The sequence below is a fragment of the Anopheles marshallii genome, chromosome 3, assembly GCF_943734725.1.
Source record: "Anopheles marshallii chromosome 3, idAnoMarsDA_429_01, whole genome shotgun sequence".
Lineage (NCBI taxonomy): Eukaryota > Metazoa > Arthropoda > Insecta > Diptera > Culicidae > Anopheles > Anopheles marshallii.
The window spans coordinates 36,055,860-36,082,881 of NC_071327.1; the positions used below are offsets into that span (position 1 = coordinate 36,055,860).

Genomic DNA, 27,022 nt, shown 5'->3' on the forward strand with positions numbered 1-27,022 from the left:
CTGGGACCATCTCCTCCAACACGATTGATAGCCGAATGTAGGCAACAACCAACAACCTCAGCTTTGAACAATGCGGATCGCGTACATTTTCGCCGATATTTAAATTAGCCTTTCCTGCCTGGCGCATCTGTAACTCGTGTCCCATGGCCACGGTATCAGATGATCCATTAAAATTGTTTAGTGTGTAGTTTGTATATATGTTTCGGGCCTGCTTTTTTATATATACATACTTTGCTGTACGGTTTCGTTTTTTTGGTGTGGAAGGAGGGGGAATGGTGGGTTTTAAAGGGTTTTTTAAAACTATTGCTAGCTGTGTTGGGGAAAATAGTCCAACTCAATTGTAACGAGCTGATAATAATTGTGTGATAATCTCCATGGGTTTCCTTTTATTATTTGCTCTGTTCACACATGCTTGTACTTGTTCCCAGTTGATATTGTGCGCACAAAGCTGGTACGCATTTGCGTACCAGTAGTTTGAAGGTAATTATTGGGAAAACGAATGGAAATTATATCATTTTGTGCTTCGTAATTCGTTTCACTGTAGATTTTAAAAATCTGATTTTTGGATACACAGCTTTCGACGAAATGCATAATAGGAAAATAATGTTCTTCGTAATGGTTGGAGTGGACTAGGCTTAGTGCGGTTTGCACCACCAATTATGCAACCTATGCAAGAGCATCCAAATACGATTAACTTAAGGAATAACATAAAATAAGCACCTTTATAATGTCAAAAACAAGAGCCCGAATATTCTGAATCCGTTTTCGGGTTTGTCGATTGTTTAATGTGTTTTTTTCTTTTGACGCTCTCAGCAACGCTAAAAGTAACATTGTGTAATATCGAGTTTGATAAAAGGAAACCATTCCAGTTGCTGTTTGCTACAATCAGCATCGTACTTTGGCACGTCCTGTCTAACCGGCCAGCTACCAAGTCAGCAAAGAGCACCGCAATGAGTACGGGAACATATGCGCGCGGAAACTGCCTACGATTTTGAATTTGAAGCTGAGATTCACTATCCGCTCGTTAAAGGATACACCCGCAAACGACAACTGGCACTGCATCCGACCATTTTCCGATATTTGCGACAGAGTGCAGCAAGCAATAGTGAAAGCCGTTGGGTTATAATGGCGAGAAGAAGCAGATAAGCGGGTGTGCTTTACCGTTCGTTGGGTCGGTTATAGCCGGTCGATTATTCAAAAATTGTACTCCTTGTAGCGCGAACGGCCGCCCGACTGTTGCGGTTGCGCCCCAGTCGACGATGGCTATTTGGAGATGGAAATGCCGGAAATCTCGCCAGTTCCGGTACCGGTGTCGGTCGGGCCCTCGACACTGCACACGCTATCCTCGGGCGTACGGGACGGTTCGGCCTCGGTCACCTCCACCTCGCTCACCGCTGGACGATTGTTGCGGTGCTTAGCGCTCAGTGCCTGTGGAATATTGGAGTTTTGTGGAGAACCGGTATCGTAGGGTGGATGGGTTTTGAAAGGTGAGAAGAAAGAAAAACCAGACAGTTGTGAAGCTCGAGCCTTTTGCAAAATTAGCTTTTTGAAATTGTCTTTCGACCTAGCGGATCGTAAACGGAAGCACCTGAAACGTTGCCATTATAACATGAAGTTATTTTGCTCCGTTCATTACTGTTGGAACGTTTTTAATTGTTGTTAAGCGTGCTAAAGCATGTGTTTAAATTTTCAAACGTACTCCTACCAATTATTAAAAGCAAGAAAATAGCTAATCTATGAATCAATGAAGCGATTAGTGTTTACAAATATGAATTTTGTAATTTGAAAATTAGTCAGGAAAACCTGGTGACCAGGGGATTTTTTAAAGAAGTTCACTACCGTAATTCATTCTAAATGATGAACATACACCAATGTATGACATCGTCATGAAATAGAATATGATTTTTCTTCAGAATATTGCGTAAAGGGCTACAATAGCCTGAAACCAATAATGAATGTATTGAGTATAAATGTAAGGTAATTTACAATAATTTTTCATTGTAGCGTACGCTATAACTCACACAAGCTGTAAATTGTTTATTACGCCCCGGTATTACGTTTCGAAGTTAATGAAATTGTAAAGAAATAGATAAAAATAGTATTGCCATGGTTCATGTTAAATGCAAATCAATGTTTTTCAATATTTACAATTTTTGTTGAACCATTATTGAGTTAATATAAAAAAAACAAACGGGTTTTTGGCGGTTACGTAATAAGGACGCTTGGGAAAAATGAGTTATTCCTAACAATATTTTTTCTTTAGCAGCACAACAACCTCAAGAGGTCGTTCCTGACATTTCTGGCTTCCTGTGATTTTATTTACCCTAAGCTGGATAACCAGTCCTGCGTAAGGAAGGTTGGTCCGGATGGGATTTTCGACCAGTCCGGTCATGTGAAGAGCGACACCACTACTAACACACCACCCCATAAAACCCATAACTACCTCATAACTTTTATTTCACTCAAACAAACAACAAAAAAACGGTTTCAATGAAACAAATGTTGATGCTTTCCATCTCTTGAGGCGGAAAATTAATTGGTATGAAATTATTGATTGTAACGAGCTTGGAAAGATAGATAGCCCTTTGTCAAGATCTTCTCGTCTCTTGACTGATGGCTTGATGGTGAAAACCTTCTAACTCACTGACAATGGACGAAGAAAACAAAGTAAAACAAAAGAAAAAAAAATAATCGCATGAATTACTCAATCAATTTCTTGCACCCTTTTTGTCTTTCAATAAAAAACCCCGCCTCATTTACAGCAGTGGCGTTGTATCACCTACATTATCCTTGTTCCGTCTCCGACTAGCTGTTCGTTCGTGTTACAGCAGTAACAGCAAAAAAAAAACTATATAAATAATTGAGGTCAACAATGGAATGCCTATAAATTTTTGTACAACGCATAGCAAACACGCTGGCTGGTTGGAGCAACCATCCATCGATCTTGAGCTCAATCGGAGACCCAGGATGATAAAGTGATGTTTTCAACTTCAACCAAACCTAACCTCGCTTCCGTGCGGAACGTGCTCGAGCATCGATGAAAAATAGCACTTTTCCGAAGCTCTGCAAAGGTTAATGACGTTCGGGTGGCAAAGTACGGGTGGCCCCACCCCCGGATAGTGTGCTCGAGTGTTGGTTTCGTTTGACAGTTACGCACTACTAATTGTCAATTGCGAGCACGATCGAGTCGTTTCAAGTATCGAGGGGTTTTTTTTTTGGGGGGGTCCACTAGCCTAGTAAGGGGGACAGAATTCCATTCTTACAGTGGATGTCCATGTGACGCTGCCTCCGGGAGTAGTACTTGAATGCGATTTCTTCCCCTCAATCGGGTTTTCCCGATTGTTCAGGTGGAAAAATGAGTCAAACAGCAAGACACGTACAAACTGGTAACCTGAAACCTGCCTCGAGTGGGTGACGATTTACAGCATAAGGCTGTCAATATTAATTCCGCCGGTGCACAGGGTTCGGGTGGTTGCGAATGAATGGAATGTGAAATATTTCCCATTCGCTGGTACCGGCATACCCCAGTATAGATATCCGAATGTCAAAGTCAGGTATTGAATGGAAGTAAATTAAAGTGAAAGAAGAACCAGTAAACGAATGCTCAAGATGGCTTACTCAAGGGTGTCCCGGCGTTATACTATGCTTGTCAACAATGATTTGAGAGATTGAGAGTGATGTTTGGTAGCTCTGATGGGTCAAAGCGCTGCTTCATCGAGTGTAGATGATACAAAACATGGTAAAATAAATTCATCATATTACTTCACTACAGTACCTTGGTAGGTACCTTGTCGGGACAAGGCACGATCGGCAATTTCCATCAGTTGAACGATGTTTTTTTTTAAGGTAATCACTTTGACCCACGCTATATTCCCCCTTTTCTCCCTCCGACAAACTTTTTGGCTTAACGAAAATGGAAGAAAAACATACGATCGCAGCTTACAGTTCACATCTACATCAATTTTAGGGGGCGGATTTACGGTGTTACAGATACTGTACGGAAAATAGTGCAAATAGAGCATGCCGCTTTACGCACACCAAAACACAGGATCGGTTGGATAACCCATCCGAGAGCATGGAATTGAAATGTAAAAAAATGAAAGTAGCACACAAAATTCACATGAATTTTCTAATCTATATGCAAAGCAAGATTAGATTCCGCCTTTCCGTGGGTATACATTGGGTTAGTCATTTGACCTCCAAGCAATACCGTATTTGTGCCGTTTGTTATGTGTCTGCAGGAGAGTTGCCAACTGTGTGAACAAGTAGGAAATGAGGAGAACCTTCCTGCGTAGACTTAAACGTCTGCCATCAAGAGTCAAGATGAAAAGATGAATCCCACCAGGAATTGCTATTGTTTTAGACCATGTTTGAATTTTCCCCGACTTTCTCGAATTTTCACCCAACTCAAAAACGATTCACCTAGAACATGGATGATCTTTGAGCCACGAGCAAGGAAAAACTTAAAACGAAACGTATATTTGATGTATTAAAATGGAATTAAAAATTACCTTTTCTCGGCTTCCTTTTTTCTGAAGTTGGGGTGAGGGATTGTTTTGAGATTTAGTTCATGATTTAGATTCATCCGTGTGATGGTTTTTTTTGGTTTTTGGTTGTACGCACAATTAGCAGTGTGGCGTTAGGATGTTTACCGTTAATCCATTTATTTTCCGCATTTGAAATGGATACGAGGTATGATTATAATCAGGTTTATTGTTGGGGAAGAGAGAAGAGGGGGTTTGCGTAAGGATGGAGGAGGAGGGGGGGGGGGGGGGGGTTAATGTGGAAGCAACATAGGAATAAAGGCATGACCAGGGATAGGATTAGTTAGGTGTTAAAGAGCAGGAAAAGTATGATAAAAAAAGTTAAGGGTTTTGATACAGGTTGTTGAACAAATGGTAGGGAGAAACACAGTTTATGATTCATGTTACGTCGAGTATTTAAGGGATTCATTTTTGATGGAACAAATTTACACAACACAACGGGAACGTTTAAGAAGAGAAAGTAGATGAAAAAAGAGAGTGAGAAAGAGAGAAAAAGAGATACAAAAAACAACCGGTTATATGAGCTTAATGTTTTTTAGTTCGGTTAGTTGAAAATACAGGAGAATACAGTTTACAAACGCTACTTAATTATGGTAAGAAATGTCAGAATGAATCGAAAATTACTGAAAACATCTGTTTTGGTGCAAAGTATTGTCAGAGGCTTAATCAGTAATTCTTTCGATCAATTCATCTACACGACAGAAACTATCCAAATACTGCTCAACACAACGCCAAAGAGAGCAAAGAAACTGTAACTAATTTGAAAAACAACCATCTCTTCGCGTTAGGGCAAACTGAACCATACTTATGAAGATTGGAATGCAACGAAAACCAAAACCTATTATTGTCAAATCTACCATCCAAACGAATGGATGAACGAACAAATGGAAACAGAGAGCAGTACAATGGAGGATCCGGTGCAGCGTGTGAACCAACTGAAATTGAGTATCATCAATGATGATCCTCATCCAACTACGGGCGGATGGTTCTGAGATACATTGACAACATTGTGGAAGTAAACGGATTTGGGCGCTTGTTGGGTTTAACATTGGGCACATTGGAACGTGATATTTACATCTGCATGAAAGAGCTGTAAAATGGCAAACTGAGAGCGAGGGAAAGCGAATCAATCACCAACTACACCGATGGGATGGATTTGAAATGGATTAACGAAAAAAAGGCTTATACTGAGCTCGTTGCTCAATATTGAGAATTAAACACAACAGAATACAGTGTCGAACGAAACAGGGGGTTGGAAATGGTTTTTTTTTTGTATTTGCGGGGGGAAAACAATGTAACATTCGCATGAAAATATGAAAACCTTATTTGCTTTGTGTTTTGTGCTTTTGTTTTATCCAAATAAGCCAGAAACTGGAAAACGAAGTGTTGTGTCTAGTTTTGTTGTGAATTTTGCATTTGCATTAAGATTTTTTGCACCTCATATGCGTCGGGCAGTTAAAATTGGTTAGTACACACGTAAATAAACTGAAACGAACTGATTTTTGTCTTCAAAATTTATATAAATATGATTTAATAGCATACCAACTCAAGAGTTTCTAGAGATGGTTTATAATAAATGTCTAATGTTTAATAGAATGTAAAGTTTAATAGATGTACTGTGATACCTCGAGATACGAATTGATGAGTGAGCGATATTTTGCTTCGATATTCGAATATAATCTGAGATGCGGGCAATCGAACGCTACAAAGACACTCTGGCCTAGCGTAATATTGAAATATCGCTTTTGTTCGTTAGATATGTTTTGTGATTTCTTGCTATTACTGCCAACTCAGATTATAGAGCTTGGTTTTTGTGTTGGTTTTCTTCATTTTGCGTTTAGGAGAAGGCATACAAGAATCTCTCCATACGAGAGTTGCAAAAGGCCCCACTTAAAATCGTGATGTGTCTAAGAATTATTGATCAGCCTGGGTGTTACGAGAACCCCCGCATAGAAGTTGCTGTGGACTAAGTTTTTGTAGGTGAAGGGATCTTTGAAAGATTATAATCGCGAGTATCAGTAGTAGTAGCGTTTGTTACAAACAAAATTTAAAGTTTAACTATTTTATCACGTAAAATATGTATTTATTATTACGTTGTTACGTATATTTTTCATAAACATATTTTTTTTTTATCTTCAAAAACATTTAGCATAAAGAACTGAGATGATGTTTGGAGTGTCGGAAAGGATTATTGAAATTGCAAATGATTTCAAGCTTGTTTGCTTTGAGATTAAAAACAAGGTTACGAAACGAATTAAACTCGTATCACGAAGTAGCACTGTAATTAATGGCAATCAATGAACGATTCATAAAGCTGTACTAACGACCAGGCGCCTCCACTGCTTTGCCTCCAACGATTCGGAAGCATATGTCAGAACTTGACTAGCTCTAGCTCGTGTTAATTGCATTATTTTAAATGAAAATGAAACAAACAAAACAAAAGCTATTGCTCATATCAAATCGATAAAATACAAATAATAAACATACCCCGTGTCAGTGGTAACTGTTCTGCTCTAATAAAAAGCGTTTCCAAAATTCGTTACTTCCTACAAAGCAAACCCCAAGTGGTGAGGGAGATAAAGGACACAACAAAAAATCTTTTCCCTAGTTCCCCTTCAACTAGTTCGTAGCTGTGATTATACAGCTACGGCTTACCTGGAGTGAGAACCTCCGATGGGCCACCTTTCTTCCTCCCCTTCGCTTGCTTATGTGAGGATTGTCTTGACGAAGGGTTTTATTTTTTAAATATTCTAGTTGTGTGTACAGTCTGTGTATGAGACCAGACGGAGAAAGAGAAAGAGAGAGGGAGAGAGAAAGAGAGAGAGTTGAAGAAAGAACATAGAAAGGGAAAAAGTAAAGCTACCGTTAGAAGATGGAAAGAAATTTAAAGTGCGATTCGTCGATCGCTCGATGGTGCTCTTACGCCCACACCGGTTCTTACCTTTTCAGCTCGGCTCTGATATCCTCGGGACTCATCTCCGATATTGTGACGTCGCCAACCTCCGGGTCACCCATGCAGATGCCGGCGTACGTGCCGAGTGCCCCGCCATGGTGTGTACTCTCATGTGCACCCTTGAAAGCATCCACAGGTAAGCGGAATGATACGTCATGGGCAAGGGAACGAACCTGCAAGCTATGACGATGCAACAACACACACGGAACATCCAAAAAAACACACACACGCACACACATAGACGTACGCAACAGGAGGAATGGTAACATCCTCCTGGCGTACGGTAATAATGAAACCGAGAGCCGGACTAGAACATAACCAGAACCAAGAAAGCTACTCGGAAACAAACAAAGGAACACAACGAACAACACCAAATACCCAACAGGATATAGAACCAGGTAAAGAGTATATGTGATTCAGAGAGATAGGAAAGAGAGAAAGAGATAGAGAAGGAAGGAAGGATGCCTAATCCAAAGGAAAACACGATAGGAAATACAGCGATGCAATGTGTACGTTGCTACACGAACCGGAAACAGATGACAACAGAGTATAAACAGAGCAATGGTTAGACAGAGAATCGACAAACAAATGCGATAAATGGGTTCGCCAATTCTCTACCAGGGAGCCACATACACACATACAAGCAGAAGAGTGCACGTGCAATTTGCAACCAGACTGTTTAGATTTGGCTATTGAGTTTCTAGCCCAAAAAACGATTGGTTCGCTAATAGTTATGGTTTCCCATTTCAATGTCTACATTGCCTTTCGGGGGTTCGAATCAACTTAATTTAGCTCGCCAACTATGGTGGTATTAGTACGAAATGGTAGGAACACACACATCGAAAGTACACGAAACAGCAAACATACAATGACTTATGCGAACGCCATAAAATGGATTCCTCTACGTTGTTCTAATATCGGAGACGTTTTGTAAGGTTTCAGCATACACACGTGGTTGCATTATTGACAGGTCGATAGATATTGATTAAAATATATGAAGAGGCAAATATGTAAAAAGGGGCTAGATAGAAAAAGACAGAGGAGAGGCTAAAGACCATTCTCGTACAAATTGATAGGATTTAGAAATGGATGTGTTGTTAGTGTAAGTGTTTGTTTGTGTCAATGTGTTAAATAATCGTCAATAAACGGGGTGAGATTGGTAGGACGAGATACTTTTGGCATTACTGTCGGCGATCCGCTTAGAATGACTGTCGGCGGTTACATGAAGCGAGATTTTATTATACGAATGATTTGAATTCTAACCATATGTACGAACGATGCAATAATACATTTGCTTTAGTGACGTTTTTTAATCACAACTCAGGAGCTCGCAAAAAGGTTTCGGATTGAGATTCCAGCTTCTCAAGCTTCATAAAAACGGAACCAAAAAAAAACATAGTTTGGTTCGAATATGCTGGATGGTTGTATATTTCCCTTAATAAGAGCTCTGATTCAAGATCAAGATGATTAATAAAAGTTGATTCATCACCAAATGTCTAAAAGATCTTATGGAAGTATCTTTAAATCAAACCTAAGTAACGGACCATTAAAAAAAGGTTTTCATATTTTGCGAGATTATTACCATGTTGCAGAATATGTTTTATTTAACCTTAGTTGTTGCTGTAAACAGCATGAAGACTTTTTTATGATTCGCACTATGCAACAGTCGTGTGGCAAATGGCTTTCATCCGAATTATCACCCGTGTGTAAACACTTTCTTCATCTTGATGTATTTCTCACTACTTGACACCTTCCAACAGTCTTCCGCTCGCACTGTTGGCGTAACTAGCGTGCTGCAGCCGTGTGACATGGGAAGTAATAAAATTTTCTTACCCAGGCACGTCACACCTTAGATGTACACTTTGAAACTCTTTCATTATCCAAAAGAGATCCACAACCGATGAGGGTGAAAAGTGCTTGGGAGGCGAGAAAGGTTGAAGGTTTAACGAGATCCCTCAATATGCGTCAAAATTGGCGCCAGGTAACACTTGGCGAAACAAATTTAGCACAGATGCACACCCACCCGAACAGACGGGAAGAAGTTACAGTGCCTGCATATTGTTCATGTTTTACATATTTTTTCACATTTTTTCACCCCGTGCAACAAGCTTTCGTGTCCGTGCAATGGGTGTTACGTGACAAACTTCTCGGTAGCGCCCATTTAGAGAAGCAGCAGCATCAGTGCAAAGTTTATTGTCATGAAAATTTGATTAGGATTCGTAGGAAAACTTTTTTTTCTCCCCATTCCACCATCCAAAAAACTGGCTCATGGGTTTTCCGATTCTACCGTTTGAGTTCAGTTACTTCCTTTTCTGAAATGAAATCTTGCACGGAATCCGGTGCTGTTTGCTGCCCCTCGAACAGTGTTCCACCGTTAGCCTGCAGCTGTCCGTTTTGCTGTGGCGCACGGTACATTCTCATCCCTTTAGCGGGTCGGTAAAAGCGCAACGATGAGAGATGTCCTTTCGATTGAATTTTCCTCTCATGATTTATGTAATTTAATAAGCCCGGAGATACTTTGGCAAGGGTTTTCCTGTTTAACTTCAGTTACACTCACACATACACACACTAACACACATATATGAGACGCATTCGGACGATCGCGGACCGGAAACAAACCGGTACCAAAACGATGCTCGCTCGAACTGGCGGAAAATCGCACAGCAAACGAGGTTGTGCGTGTGTTCGTGGGTGAAATGTGTTTTCGGAAGTTTTCGACGACATGGATGGTGTTCTGGGACTCCGAATTCGGGTTTCCAGTTGCGACAAAACTTTCAAAGTCTGCTCGAACAAGATCGGAGCTGGAATTGTAAATGGCAAAATCCGGAAGGACGCCGGGAAGAAGGGAATGTGTAACGTGTTAAATTACACATTTATCCTGGATTATCGTCCCCTAGAGGCGATGGGTCGCGGGCGATGAAGCAAGCGGATAATAAAGATCCAATTTTGCTCGTACGATCTCGTGTTCCCGGGAAGGAAAGCGAACGAGCCCGTGCAGTGCATCAGGCATGCTTCAAACTAAGCGTGCTTCCGTTGGCAGTGTGCACCGAGGCGTAAGACAGTAACACTCCCAGATTGGAGTGGTTGGCTTGTAGAATGTAATTTCGTAATTTGGAGACTTTGAAAGATCCGGACCATGCTGTCACTTCGTTCCTTGTTGGTCCATCCCTGCTGAGAACTGTAATGTTACTTCGTAGATGGCCAAGCAGTGTATTTGTTGTTGGAGCGACATAAGCAAAACTTCCGTTTCCGGTTGAGGTGGGACTGTACGGGGTATGGTTATGTTGCTTCAAAGAAGAAGTTCGGTCTCGTGAGAGTTCGTCCAAGAAATGGGGTTGTAAATGTTATCGTTGTAAATTTTTTTACATCCTCTCACACCTTTATGGGATAAAACAAATGCAAGTGTGCAGCAGTTGGAACCGTTTTAATTTTCCTACTGATTCCAAACAATTTCATCAGCAGCATGTCAAGCTACCTAGGGAGGTTTTGGGCAGATAGTACGAAGCATTAGGTAAAAATCGATTGGCTTTTTTTACACGGAAACAGACAAAGTTTGTTGAACGCTCTACCAAGTGGATACACCCGAGACTTTGTTTTTTGTTTTGTGACCTTGAGAGTTATGTTCCTGTGCTGCAGTTTGTAACTGTTTTCGCATCAAAATGCGGAGGAATTTTAAGTTTGAACCATCTTGAATGACAGAATAAACAACACAATTTATTGTTGAAGTAGGCTAATATGTCGATTTTGCTTCAGTTAGACATAGTTCCAAATAACACCAAGACACCTAGCAAATGTAAGGTTATTTTTGCTTGTGGAAAATTGTTGAGGTCTGGTATTGGGCTTTGTGATTATAAAAAATAGTTATATTTTTACATGTTACCTCCGCATGTAATAAAAAAAACTGCTTGATTAATATTCAGCTTGAAGTTATCCAACAACTAGTTATTCGGAGCCAAAATGGCTTCACGATCCTTCCCTGTTGCAGGAATCCTCTAAACCACTTACGGTCGAGTGCCGGCATCAGCCAAACCATTATCACGTCCCTTTTGGTAGACGCATCAACGTCATTACTTCAAGTCAATTTGGATATACCACGCCTCCTCTGTACATGAAGTTGACCTACAGTTTTACCGTTTGGGTCGTTCGGTGTCATTCGGAGTCTAATTTTGGCGAGTCTCATTCGCTGCACTATTGTAGCGGCTTCTCCATTATTCTTTCTCAAATCTTCCACCAGCACGTGGCTAAGAATCGTACCTAAGAAAGAATAAGAGATTTCATCAGATTTCAAATTCCCCAAGGTCTTAGAGGCAAATTTGACTACTGGATCTTTATAGTTTGGATATATAGTTTGTAGACGTAGTTTGTATAGTCCCACCTGCGCGACAGACGTTTTGAGTAGATAGGATAACTCAGACTGGTGAAAGTTAGCAATCAGCACCTTGTCGCGTATCTCAACATCAACGCTGTCGGTCTGATCTTTCATCCAAGATAGAACCACACCATTTTGCGGTTAGCTAGACAAAAGATTACAACAGTACGGTGTTTTATCGCATACCGTATTTGGCGTGTATAACAACCCTCTTTTCGTTTAAAAATGGAATAAGTCCAATTCAAAGGGTTGTTATATGCGTGTAGTACTTTTTCCTTCTTCGAGGACATCAGGGTGTTCGCGGTCCGGTCGTGTATTGGTAAAGCCGCCAGTCTTCACACGATAGGACCGATACAAAATCACATTGCCGCCAAATCCTTTCGCCCGTAACTAGGATCCGGTTTCGTGGTAAAATAAGTCGATATGGTCTGGCCGTTTCAACGAAAGAAATTAAGGGTAATACTTAATAGTAACGATATTAGACAACACACAGCTATTGTTCTAAAGATACCCATGTAGTAAGAAAGATATAATATAAGGAACTTGTATGAATTATCTCTTTAGTAGATTCAAATTGCATTGCCTTTTGCAGGCTCACTTCTTTACGAAGTTGAAAGTTGATATGGCATTAAACTATCATTTCTAATTAAACACCTGTTGGGCCTTTATGCAGCCGGACAGAAATGATTCCATATTTGTTGATTGCGAATGCATTTCGATCAACTATAAATTATGTCGTACTTAGTCGTGGAGTTTGTAGATGGTATAGGAAGAACATCAAACAGTTGATTCAAATTAATAACCCACGGTTATGTAGATCGCGGCTATAGTACAATCTTCTGATGAGTTCCAATGTTATTTAGTTTCCTATATACTCCAAAATTTCTCCGTTATTAATATATTTATAACTTTAGGGATAAATAGATAGATCCGAGCAGTAATGCTACAGTTAAAAGACTACCGAAGATGCATATGATACGCTTAATATGAAAGAAAAATAGTGAATCATACTAACTCATCACATGTTGTTCAAACAGAGGTTAGCTGTTATCAGAAATCAAACTGAATATTTTGCCCGTTAAAGCGATGTGAACGGTAAGATGTAAGATGGTGATGTTAATTAAAACCAAACACCTTTAACCTGAATCTGAATCCAAGTCGCGGATCAACTCTTGATCTTACCGATGGCACGAGACAGACTAGCGTGTGTGTTTACATATACCAGCTGCAGTGTGTCATCCGGTCGTTAGAACGAAGACCGCGCGGGTTGCGTTTAGATTGTTTCAGTCGAATAAACACGCAATCAATTTTGCTCAATTGCGCTATGCTGTGCGGGAAGCTGCTCGCGGACACACTTTGGAAGGGGCTGTTTGTCAACATTAGCGCTGCTCGCATCGATGGCGGTACTTTGCTGGAGTATGTTTAGTAATTGGCAAACAAAATGTAGCAGTAGGAGATGGCAGAAACAAAAAAAGTGAAATAAATGCACACAACCAGCTTTACGATTGTTCACGTTTGCCCGCGTGCCATCGTTCCATGGCGTAATGAGACGGTGAAGCACAGCTTTAAGATTCGATTGAAGCCATAACGGTGGTAAGAGCCGGGTGCTGCTGTTGTTCGCAGGTTACATCGGCACGATCCATTTTCTGGGCGTAAGTTTATTTTCCACCCGACCCACGCTATCTTGATAACGATGAATCAAAAACAACATCCTGCCTTTGACATCGTTTCAGTAAACAACCGACCGGTGATGCCGCCTGTCGTTGGCGCCATCTTTCTTCGGCTCAAAAAACGGATGGTGTCTGTACCATTGGGCGTGGGGTGTAAAGTACGGGAAGATTTTGTAAATAAGTGGTTCAATTTGTTTTTCATTCAAACCACCCGGGTGTCCTACCGCGTCCCGTTTGGTTGACAGGCCCCCATCGGTCGGTCCAAAGAATGGTTGACAGATGGCAAAAGGAAGCGTGTGATGATGACGAGATAAGAAAGCAGTCCGCTGGCTTAATCTCTCTCCCCTCCCATTTACAGATGGTGCCCCGTAGGAACCAGTTCACCGGTGGAGTAGAGCACACCAACAAAAAAAAAAAACAAATAAGGTTCGGTTTTGAAATACGGCAGGTTTTTGTCTGTGAAGTAAGTGGCACATTTTGTAAGAAAATCAGGTGGTAAAACGGTGGTAAAGTGGGCACTTTATGTGAAAGAAGTTTATAAAAAGTGTCAGCAAAACGGGAGTAAAAATTGCTAAATCATTGCGCGTGTAATGAAAGCGAAAAAGATCACCCGAGAACCATATAAAGCACAGTTGCGAAAGAAATGTTAAGGAAAGAAACGTACAGTACAGCAAAAGGTACAGCAGAATTAACGGCCGGCATCTTATCTTTTCTAAAGCTGAAAAGCATTATGCCCCTAGGGGGACTTAGGTCTGGGGCTGTTATTATGATTCTCTCTTACTTTCAGAATGAAAGTATATTTCGATGGCATAATGCTTTGCTCGGTGGGAAGTAAGACTGGAGGTAAAGTTCGTTTCATTATGGCAACGATTTTACTGGGCTAATATCGAAATAATTAGGTATCCTTGGTGGTGCGTGAAGCACGCTGATTTTGTCGAAAGGAAAGATGAGTCCTATATTATTCCTGCAGCAAACAAACTGAGAAAATGAGGGACTGCAACCACTTTTGGTAACAGAAGATGAACGTATGTATGATGGTTTTGGGATAAAACAGGACCGCATTAAGGAAAGTGGATTGAAGGTTATTATCACTGTTTTGCAACAGTCACCAAAACCACGAGTTACAAAACCCTTAATGATATAAGACGTTGGACGTATAGAGAAAAGAAAGAAAAGCTGTTTGTAATAACATTGTGACAGTGTGTAACTAAGGTTGTGTAACGTTTGCATAGTATCTTGAGCATGTGTGACACATTTACAGAAACAATGCTACAGGCGCACATAGGCCGCACATTGATGCACGAATGGGGCGACACGGAAATAATGCACGGTAAGGTGGTACGCAAAAGGTAGGACGAACATATTGAACAACACATTGGCTAACGTATAATACACGGAGCGTGCTAGCGCAGATTTGTTCCCTTGACTAGTTAATTATGCGGTGTATTTTTTTTGCTGATAGCATAAGTCAGGTAGCATAAGATAGATATGATAAGTGGATATGAGGGGATATGTGGATGTTGTTTTTTTACATTCTTTATACGAATTGAAAATAATGATCTTGAATTAGAAGGCCGGTATCTAACGGTGCACCATGGTGGGTAGCCATTTTTGTGGGGGTCATTTTTCGAGTCTTTCGATTTTGGAGGATATTAGAGTAGTTCCGAATTTGAACGTGTGTTCCAATTTGAAAATGTACGTTACAAAATGTTTACATGATTTTGTAATTATTTTTAACAAGATTTCTGTTTCGGTAACGTACAGAAAGAGAACCATTTTGTCTGGTTTGTTTCGGTAGTAAATGGAAAAATTTCCTTCCAAGTGGATTGCGGACTGGAACGGAAGTAGTGGAAAGGGAGTGTGTAGGATTGGATGCACGAATCGTGCGAAATTTGGATAAGGGACAAGGAGTTGGCCCGCTGACATTTACCTGTTTGTGTTGGTACCATAGCTTAGGGAGAAATATCAAGCCCAACGTCACGGTGTTGGTCAGTTGCGAGCGCACGAACAGGGCTAAGAACAGTGTAGACGGATTGAATTCCTCCAAATACCAGAAGCGCAGTATGTAGAATGTGGACGAGACGAGAAACTCGATCAATATGGATGCTACTAAGAATTGTCGCTCCTGCCATTGTGATTAGATAAGAAACAATGGAAATATTAGTACCACACCTACCACTTTTGTACTAGGATAAGAGCAAGGAAGATGACTTTTGCTTTATTAAACAATAATAATGATAATCTTACAGATACATTGTGTTCATGCATTTTTTTGTTTCTCCTGGCATGGAGACAATAACTTACCCGAAATTGTGTATTGGCATTACGGCTAGCGATGGCCAACTGTAGCCCGAAGCCCAGTATCAACAGTTCGCCGGCCTCGGTGACGTAATCCCAGCGAAGTGGGCGGCACATGTTGGATGCAACCTGCTCCGCGTCCATCGACTGCGGTTGGTCCATCTGCCAAACCAGCTCACTGTACTGAAGAAAGTCGAGACTGGTCGCGGTAAAGGCGGCCAGATAGCATAGCACCGCGACGATCATGGCGCACAAGTAGCGCAACAGATCGAGATCTCTCACAACCCATCGATGAGCTTTTCTGGTGCGGAACTCCACCAGGTGACGGTACAGTTTGAGCACGATCGCACCGTAGCAAATGATGAAGCCCAGCTCACGGCACCACGGTTCTAGCAAGCACCGCAATGTCGATGCCTGCAGAAAGTGTAGAGCAACCTGTGCAGAGGATAGATAGAGGAGAGCAGAACAATAATGTAATTTTTTTAATATTATACTGACTAAGACAAAAAATAATGCACCGGATGTAGTTGCAGAGGATTCATGCGTATCAATATTGTATGCTCGTTCTGATATTAGGAATGGAGAATGTATTGTCCGGTTATGCTTTACAGCTAATTAGAGTAGAAATAAAATCGAGCGATAGCGCTAACAGATTTGCGTGAAGTTTTGTCAAATGTTATTCAATATGGCGAAAAAAACTTGTTTAAAGTTTATAGAAATGTGGGGCCTATCGAAGAGGTGGTTTTTATTGCTTAAAACTGACAAATTTAATTTGAGAGACGAAGATCGAACCGAAGCTACATCAAAGATTAAGGATGTAGACCAAGAGGCATGAAGATCATAGCTCAATGAAAATTTCTCAGAAACGCAAGATTCTTTCATAAAACCTATAAAACTGTTAGCCATTTTTTTAGCCATTTTCCATCGTATAAAAGCAACGAAAATGTAAAAAATGGCATTTTGGAGACGTGTGCTTTGAATCAAAACATTTCCTCTTTGGTATGAATATTTCGACCATGCCTCATTGTTCATCGTTCATGGTCATCAACCGTAAGCCGGATATTCATGGTGATAAGTTCATGCTGTGTGGGACCAGAAGAGTGAGGTGTATTATGAACTGTTAAAACTTAACGTAAAATATGGGTTGAAGCTTGGACCATTACTTTCGATCGATACAGCATGGACTGGGTACAGAATCACTTTGCAAATTACGGTTGGAGAGAGGTAAGAAAAAAAAAACCAAAGTCATGCCAGCTAAAAAATATAAAAATTAAGAAAAAAATACAGGCGACAGACAACTCTTTGAACTATGACTGTATAATAAATTGTGCATAATTATCAACAAATATTCAATTTTCCTATTATTCTTCATTATCTTCATAAGACGGCCTACAACGGGGAATGGTCCAAATGGGCTCTTCCAACTCTTACTCTGAATGTCCTTTAAAAACATTAATTTACATTGTGATGAATTTAAATATACGAGCTGTACCGCGGCAAGATCGTTATCTAAGGAATAAACATTCTTTCAGTCTGATTATTTTACTTTATATACATGTCATTTACAACCGGGCAGTTATCTCTTTGATTACCACTTTAGCTCATTCATAAAAAGGCAGCATTGTTAATAAATTTTATATTGCTATGATACAGAAAAACGAAATGCGTTTCCTTTGCCTTAAAAACAGCGGCACCATCTATCGTCATACGGTCTTAGCCAGTCTTAGACTGACAGCGTTTTGTTATAACGACAAGCCTGCACGTAAGATGTGCCAAACTCCAGTAGCACGCTGGTAGCAATGATGGCAAACGGAAATGCATAACTATGTCAGCTGGAAAAATACTACTGACATGGTTAGGCCGTCACTACGTATCGCACCATAAATCATTTTGGATGGGAAGCAATAAAATGAAATGTAGTTAGTGCGAAGGTTGCAATAGTGGGGCTAACTGGTTGGAACCGGCGGAACGGATGATTTGTGTGTTCCTCGTCGTTGAAGGCGTGAAGATTTTTTGCTGGCAAAAATCTTGTTAGCGGGTGGTCCTGCACAATTCTACCTACGTTCATCACTGTCAGTGTATCGGTTATGCCGTCGAGTGACATCATTATCGCTTTTCGTTAGTGCACTTAATGTGCTTTTTTCCTCCCACGCTATGTACTACATTTTGCTGAACGTCTATCTCCCAGGTGGTGAATCAGTGCAATTTGAGTGGTACTGCACTGGTTTTGCATGAAAAATCAATCGTAAATTGATTCCGCTCATGGCCACAAACGAATACGGTAGCCTCAAGGTGATGTGGTTGTGTTGTGGAACTTATTTGTTGGGAAAGATTTCCTGAGGTGACATAAAGCATTTTGTGTACGGCATATGAATCCGAAAAGATGTGTTGACATTTTTAATAAGTAAACATTTACATAACGCATATCAACCTCCACAAATGCAGCAACATCGATGTCACAATATTTACGTAATAGGATACACTTATGTAGTCTGATGTATAATATAGGTTTTTCAAAAATATTGCAATGCAAATTTGCACAACATAACAATAAACTGGTTCGTTTTGATCATTCGAGTGAAATGAGCCTTGACACGTTTTGTGTAAGCTGCGTGCGAAGTGTCATAAAGTTGGTTCTCGATACCGATTCCATCAGCATGCTAAATTGATTGCATTAAACTTAGATCGACTATTAGTGAAAAATGTAGAACAGTCTTGGGATAGATTATTGATTGTTTGAAAGAAAAGTAACGAAAACATATTCACATTCCTATGCTAGCAAGCATATTTTCCACTCCATTTTTTTGCAATACTTTTAACGGCAATCGCTGCGAACGAGCAGAGCGTTGTGAAAAAAATGTATAAAGTCAACGTTTCTCCTTTGTGCGTGTGCCGTTTGTCAGATAAAAGTAAATCTACGGCGAGGGGACCAGTAGATAGTCGACTAAAATTTATTGACATTCCGTTCAAATTATGTTTTCGTAGCTATATCTTCTATTTTTGGCTCCGAATGTTTGCCCTTCGGTTCCATATACTGCCATATACTGATTGTGAAGCTCCGTGTTGTGTGTATATCTTGCACTACCTTTTTTATGGTAGCGTTTTGAGTCAGTCGACTGTTTGGAGAAATTCTATCGACTGAGAAAAAAGATAACTTCTTAAAAATGTTGATTGAACCACCATGGCCAACTGATAGTTTGACGATGTGGCATTCATCGTGGTCAGCATTTACTTCTCCATTGGTTTTCCATCCGAAGCGAGAAGATAGGCAACGTGTGATAGCTGACAGTAACTGATGCACGGAAGCGCCTAGTCATGCCACTTTGGTCGAACTTGGTAGAGCGCAATGGGGTAATGGCAGGCGGTGAAAAGAAAAAGCCTCAATTTGCGGATGGATTTCATTCGAGATGGATGTATTTCGATAGCCGATTTATGATGAACTGAGCTTCGATTATCGGTGAAACGTAAAAGGAAATATGTTTAATGGAAAAAAGCAGATGAGGTATATGGTGGAATCACCCTGGGGAGAGAGATATGGTTTACTGCTGGATTTTTGTATTTTTAGCGAGCTTGCTGGTATCAGTGTCTGGCAGACAAACACTAGTGCAATATTATATATCGTTTTTTTTGGTAAAATTAGGCTGTATAATTCAGACACAATCAAATACTTCGAAGAGTTGTCAAAAAGTTGAATGTATTAATTGTTAAAATTATTGGAACATCGATTATTGAAGTAAAAATTATCAAAATGTTTTTCATTCAATTGTTGGTAGATGCAAAACTCCATTTAACATGTTCAAACATCGTTAATGCTCGATGAGGTGTACGTTTTATTGAATTAGGATTATAATAACACACACATGCGATATATTAAAGGTAAACGAAATATGGTTTGTCAATGAAACAACACACCATAACGCGTGGGGACGGTTTAGGATGAAGGTAGAAATAGGTACACGATGCTACATGATGAAATGTCGATTTATCTCGCATATAACTGCCACGAGTCCTGAGCGGAAAACGACTATTGCAGTAATTCCAGTATATTTAGACTCTTAATCAATGGGCATGTCAATCGTTACCGTTTTCCAGCTCGTTGATTAGCTGCGGTTTATCGAATCGATATGTTAATCATCATGTCATAAATTAATTTTCATCACACCTTTGCCCTCCACCTGCCTTCGTTGCCTCTCTCAGCCAGGGTGTTATTTTCAAATGCAACATACCGAAAGAAAACGCAAAGGAAGGTTGGTTTAAAACTAGTTGTGCACGGTATCAATTGAAAGCGTCATTGTTAGTGCGAGTTCAATAAACTGTGATCATTCAATTAAGGGTGGTTATTGGAGCTACATAATGGTTACTAGTGTATCGATGCAGAGAGCCCGCGTTTGTTTACGGCAGCCGCGTCAGGCAGGATGGAATGGACTTAGTTATATCTTCCTGATGGTGTGTATGTGTTTGTTTATCATAGCTCTATGTATGCATCTGCTTGTTGCAAGTGCTTTGTAGTTGGTTTTATGTTATTGACTGGTTGTTGCACCAACTAGGCAAACCGTATCCCCACCATGCCACAAGAGCAGTGAGGTGTAATAATTGGTGTTTGAAATTGTGTACGTAATGTACGGAAATTTCTAAACGAAAAATGGTAACCATAGCGGTGGATATTTGTGGTTGAATGCTTGAATGTATGTTCCTAGTCACTTTTCATGGGCTTCGAAAGAAAACTATTTGTTATGCGATAATGCATCAATTTTTTATTTTAAATAAAAATTGACCATACAAGAACTATCAGAGAACGCTAATATGTTATGTTAACTATTTAATAAGTACGGAGCGTGACAGCAAAAATGCAAAAATTTGTACCGAGAAAGTATATTTTTAACGCTTTTATATAATCATATTATCCATTATTTCGGATTTATATACACACGGCTACTTCAAATAAGTTTACTTGATGTGTCATTTTTATCATTCGCAACAACATTCGCTAGAAGACATTGGAAGCGAAAATACGACCCTTCCACCGGCTCCAAATTAGTCTGACTTATGCTTGGTATTAAGGACCTCAAAGTCTTCACTCTAGACTGCGATATTTTGCCGGCTAGGCTAGACCCATATGACATATGCTCATATGTTGCGAATAACCCATCCGATGAAGCTTCAAACTGCTAGAGGTATACAAATCGTTCAACCTAAGATTTATGATTTCCATCAGTCATCTTTCGCTTTAATTTGTTGTGTGAAATGGCTCGCGAATATTTACACGATGCGATTATTTGATGACAAACCTTATGTCAAACTACGGTAACAAGCTGTTGGAAAAAGGTTGCGCAATCTTTTTGCATTCAAACGATTCGATTCTTTCATGTGCAATCTTCCAACATTGAATCCGTTTCAAATACAATCAACCAATAATTCATCGTAGTATCTGTTGATTTTACATATAATATCGATAGATTTTAAGCAAACGTTTCATGTTTTCCATCAACCCATGGATAATAAAAGTAGCTAGAATAAGATTCGTGAACTCCCGTAGAGCGAACTAACATATTCACAAAAAGATTGCAATTGGTAGTTTATAATCTTTTGAATTTAGACAGAAATAGTATAGTCTAATAGTACCTGATGGAATCATGCTAAAGGGCAATGGATTGAATCTTAGAAATGTTGAGTTTCTCCAGAAATCCATAGCAGCACATGGCCAAGCAAAATACTTACAAATTTTAGCATATATTGCAAACTTGATATTTTGTAGCAGATCTGATAGCTAAACATAAACAAAACAGTTTTTTACCAAACAAAATTATTATTTAAACAGGTGGAAATATTTCTAATATCCAAGGTTTATCATTTTCGCATTTTTCTACCTGTACATCTATACTGAAAAAAAAAACTGGGAATTAAAAAAAATACTTCGTTTAATGACGAATTTAGTGAAACAAGATAAAAAGAACGTATGGATAATAGTCAATTTAATATTGGGAATAATTTAAATTTTTAATTGGGAATACATTTTAACAGGAATTAAAACCTGTGTTGCGACCTGCCTAAACTTGTAGTTACAAACTCGTTTGCTATAACATCGCTTCTATAAATATTTATTTAAAAACAGTGAAAATTCTCACCTACCAGAGAGCAGTTAAACTAGAGCAGGATTTATATCCGAAGAGGACATTTTGGAATGCTAATTAATTTTTCCTTCATTTGCACACCTGCAGTTACCACCTGCAACACCATACGGTAATATGTCATATCATGATCACGACAAAGTGTACCCAGCGTCACGGCCGAACAAAAGCGTCCTGTATTATAAATTTCATCATTAGTAATTCACCCATAACGCTCCAAGGCGTCGCATGGTGTCGCGCTGACTGTTAATAATTATATTATGTTCATTGCCAATGGTAATACCTTATGGTAAACTAGTACGCCGACATCACACACTCGTAGTGCTTTTGTTCGAAAACACGGCAGAATGCTGTTCCCTAACCCTCACATATCCCGTAATAGTCGTTTATCAAAGAAGACAACAAATGAGAATAGACAAAATAAATAAAAAACACATCGTGCTGGGTGGAAAAGAAAACCCTAGTGGAGGAGCTTCGATGGCCGAGGATATTTTGCAACTTTAATGATGAGTGGAAACTTTTGATTAAAATTGTTGTCGAACAATAACGGGTGCTGGGAGGTTGCGTTACCCGGTCACGTGACCACGATAGAGAGCGAGTGTGATGTGCGGCTCGTTTCTGGATTGTTTCTGGTGTTTAAAAGCAGGAAGTTCACATCTGCTGCCCTGCTCACACAAACTGATAAGGAATATAATAACCTTTTTTTTAAAAAAGAGTAAAATTCGGTGCAGTGTCACGTTTGTTTTCGGTCGGTTAAACTTTTCCCGTTCCGCCCTTACAATCGTTGGGTCCTGCTCTATTTATAAACCCAAGCAATGGAGCGTAACGAGTTCGGTTCGGTTGGGCTTTCCGGTAGAAACGAAACAAAAACTGATGACCGAGTTTTTTTTATATTATAAGCTACATAGGATCTTTTGCCGGGTTTCTTACGTTTCAGATCACAGAAGTGAGTACGAGGGTGACTAAATTTTTGATGATGGTTCACTTTACCGTGGTCTATATAATCCTTTTGCAGTCTTCTTAAATCTTCCGCCTAATAGATTGGGCTAACTGGAGTGGTAGGATTGGCACGGAAGGGCAAGGGTATGTTGTGAAAGTGAGGGATCTTAAATTAATTCTTTTCGACGTATACAGAAACGGTGCATGGGTGAATAATATTGATGACAGTTTCATTTTCGTATCATTTTTTTACATTCAATTTGTTGCTGTCCGGTTAACACGTTGGGTGAATTATTAAGCACGCCGGTGTCCCTTTTTGCCCTCCTGGCTTGAACACAGATGGCGCGTATCGTTTAGTTTCCGGTTAAATTGTTAATTTGCTAATTAATTTTGTCGATGAGAAATGATCCTGCTTGGTTTCGATAGGTAGTTGATTAATTGTTTGGTATTTGATTTTACGAAAATTGGATAAAACTATAAATGTTTTGTTATACATTTCGATGGAGTATATTAATATGTTTATACTCTTATTATTAATATGTTTATTAATATGTTAAGTCTTGTTTACTTATTTTGCAAAAATGCTACAACAGATGATTTGTTTGAATGAATGATTTAAAAAACAGCTTACCGCTAAATATAGAAGTAAAATGCCGAATAAAATTGTTTCTAAAATGGTCCACATCCCGGTGGCAATAGTCTGCATTAGAGAAAAACAATACCAATGAAAAAACAGTTATTAAATTTATCTTATCGCTTTTCTCGTCCCGAACAACGCTTACCTTGCACTTCCGCTGACGGAACACAATTAACGCTAACACTAAACAACAAAGCATACAAGCTCCTAAGATAGCACCGATCGTCGCCTTCATGAGTGTTTCGGTGCTAAAGTCTTCGTCCGGGCTGCTGCAGCTACCGGCCGAATCACACTCGCATGCACTTGGGCACGGAATGCAGCTGTAATAGTTGATGGAGAGTGAGTTAAACCATGAAATGAATTTTCCTCGTTCGGTGGTCGGTTCACGTTTGCCTTACCTAAAGTTTGTAATGTTACCATCGCTCTTCTCAGACGAAAAACCCTGTATCGATTCGTTGGGAATGTAGTAGCCAGGTCGGCAGACGCACGTATATTTGCCCCGAGGTTTGGATGCGTCCAGCTCCGACAGCAGGCAGAATGTGGACTCACGATCGCAAACATGGCGGCGGCCAAAAATCGATTCCAACGCATCGTTGCACTGATCCACGTCCGCTGCGATAAACGCCGAAGCAACGATTCTGTAACGAAGAAAATGTGAAGAGGAAAAGGTGGATTGCAATTAAACGTCAACGTTTGAGTATGTAGAAGAAAAATGTTCTGAAAAGTTAAATACAACTACGGCTTCTCATTTTCTTGGTTTAAAGTCCTTCGGGTAATGCCCGTCATATAATGGGCTTAACAAACTTATTCTCCAACGTGACTACCCTCCGGATCCCCAGACTGGGAGATTCAGAAGAGATTCGATTTGTACCAGTGTATTATATCGAACGACAGTTTGGCAAGATTTGAGTGAGTAGCATTAATATAACCTAAAACGAAACTCGTTTTTGTTTTTTTAAACAAAAGAAAAATTAACAAAGAAAGTTAACCGGTAGAACATCAGTTAGCCTTAAACATTTCTACCAGTAATGGTGGTTTGAGGTTTACGTAGAAACACATACATGATTATCGTGATGGGGAGCTTTTCAAATTAGCTGCTGCTAAAGAAATAAGAACCACAAAGATCATTGTGATACCTCACAAAGGATATTTTGCTTGGTGAAACTGACCAAAAAGCAATTTATAAAGCGACCACAAAAGCAATGAAAAGGAGAGGAAGTAAGCAAGAAAGGGCCCAAAACTGAACATTCTTGTTTACACATCACGCTAGATGCCGTATTACAAGTTTATAGTTGGGATATTTTTTTTAAGGAAAAACAATGTTCATCTTTTCTGTCTGAGACAGTTTCATAATTAACATTTTCCAATCTATGGGAAACATAAAGTAATTTTCTACCAACGAGTAAGAGATCACTGGCTCGAAAAATATGTTGTTTGGCGCAACAAAAAGTTTAGTATTTGGCACAATTTATAGAACCGTTGAAATCTTTGCACGAAATTGAGAAATCCAAAAATAGTGTTTTTTCTGAAGGTAGAACTTGCAAGAAGCGTACGTCTTATATATCACCCTGTACTGTGTTGCTAATGGATACACTGGCCTTTGTTCTGGTAAATTTTTCCCATAAGAACGATCTGAAGGCAGTGATGAAATAATGTTAATTAACTCCCCGGGGTTGTTTGCGAGGAAAAGCCCGGTATGAAAACAAAAAACTAAATAAGGCCAAACAGAAAACTTGGACTAGCCTGAGCCATTACAAATGCTTCCAGGATATCTTTACAGCGGCGTTGTGATGGTGCGTTTAATTTATTCTCGCTATCCTTTCCGGGAATGAATCTAGTTTTGGGAAGTAGAAAGTACCCGTATTCGCAGAAGCAGACATTTTGGACACTTTTTTGGATCTGGGCTTTTTTACGATTATGTTGGATTCGTGGTGGTAGTAGAAGTGTACGGGGTGAAACATTTTGGCACTCATTTGTTGCGAATTTTACTAACGAAGGCACGCCGCGTTAATCCAAATAGTTGAAAAGTAAAAGAGATATAGATTTCCATTAGCTTGCAGTACGCTTGTTTGGTAATTGAATTAAATAAGATTGTTAGCGTTTGTTCCGTTATTGTCTTTCTGTGCTCTGGCTGTTGTTGTATTTCGGTTATGGTTGGATAATTTTTCGGAACTCGGAACTAGCGCTTCACGTAAACGGGGACGCAAGAAACTAATTATGGTTTCCACGTGTTTTCGCGACTATTTGCTGCTGTTTTATAAAAAGTTGCCTAAAGCAAATCACGTCTGCAAAAGTAAAAGAAAAGTAAGCCTCCAAAAATCAATCAAATCGAGATTACTTGTCAGATTTGTCTTTTTTATGTTCAAACGACATTCCTTGTCGGTAATTGATGAATTCTTTTCCAAGAATACGTCAAACGAAGGGAGATAGGCGGATAAAAAGATTTACTGAGCAAAGATCATTTTTTTGAACCATGACTTTTGACTGAGAAGCTAGAACCAACGAACCTTCTACCCAGCGATTTGCTCGGAGGCTAAATTGTATCAGTCTGAAATTATCAGTATATCCTTCCAGCTAACGTGAGTGCATTCATAACTGGCCCTCCCGATGGGCAGGAAGTATACAGTTTTTTCGTGGTGCCTTGCTTCCAAATCTTCCTAGAAGGATGTCTATGGTTTGAAAACAATAAGTTAACATCGAAGGGACATTATATATTTGACAGCAGTACTCACTTGTATCCCTGTGATTCAACGGTAACACTGTACGGCCAAAGCCACCGTCCATAGAGCGGTCCGCAATCGCGGAACGGAGTGCCCCAGAACTGAGCACCATTGCTTTGATTCCAGGCAATACCCAGCTCACGCCAGTAAGTCGACAGGAAGTTCTTGCTCTCTGATAGATTGACGTGTGCGCTGTCGATCTGATCGCGGAACTGTACCACGGCCAGAGGAAGTCGTGGTGATGCGATGCCAACGGCCAGCAGCAATCCATCGTCCTGTTTCAATACACCGTTAGCCAGCTCGTTGGCCTTCTCGCGCGCGATAACAAACTTACGATCATCCCGGGCCGTGCCATCTATCTTGCGGCCAGCGAGGAAGTCGGCGAATGACTTCGCTGCTCCAATCGTAATGTCCGAGACATCGTAGAAAGGATCGGGTGGGATCTCGTCCAGCGCCCGCTGTTCGCACGGTGGAAGTGTAGGACTGACGGTGGAGGTGAACGAAAGTGTTGGTGGAAGCGGTTGCTGATCAGCTTGAGGTTCCTGTAGGCCTGCTGAGAGTTGTTCCAGTCCATGGCTTGAGTTAATTAGAAGCAAGATCAAAGCAACGAGCACCCAGTGCAGGATTTGCCGATGACCAAAATGTCGGGGCGGCGAACATACAGCTGGCGTTACGGTAGGTAAAATGAGTCGAGCGAGTTGCCGATCATGAGCAGCCGGGTGATGGTGGCGATTATGACGATGACCCATCACCGATATTTGTTG

At 40.1% G+C, this 27,022-nt stretch overlaps 1 protein-coding gene across 1 annotated transcript; it reads right to left on the bottom strand.

Annotated features, from left to right (window-relative positions):
• Positions 1 to 1,263: 1,263 nt before the first annotated feature.
• LOC128710737 (probable G-protein coupled receptor 158) lies at positions 1,264 to 27,022 on the bottom strand. Its single transcript, XM_053805593.1, has 10 exons — positions 26,271 to 27,022; positions 23,937 to 24,176; positions 23,684 to 23,858; positions 23,533 to 23,601; positions 15,841 to 16,269; positions 15,467 to 15,661; positions 7,486 to 7,670; positions 7,200 to 7,311; positions 4,512 to 4,532; positions 1,264 to 1,428 (listed from the first exon to the last, which is right to left on the bottom strand). The coding sequence occupies exons 1-10, from the start codon at positions 27,005 to 27,007 to the stop codon at positions 1,264 to 1,266; spliced, it is 2,328 nt and encodes a 775-aa protein (XP_053661568.1). The 5' UTR covers positions 27,008 to 27,022.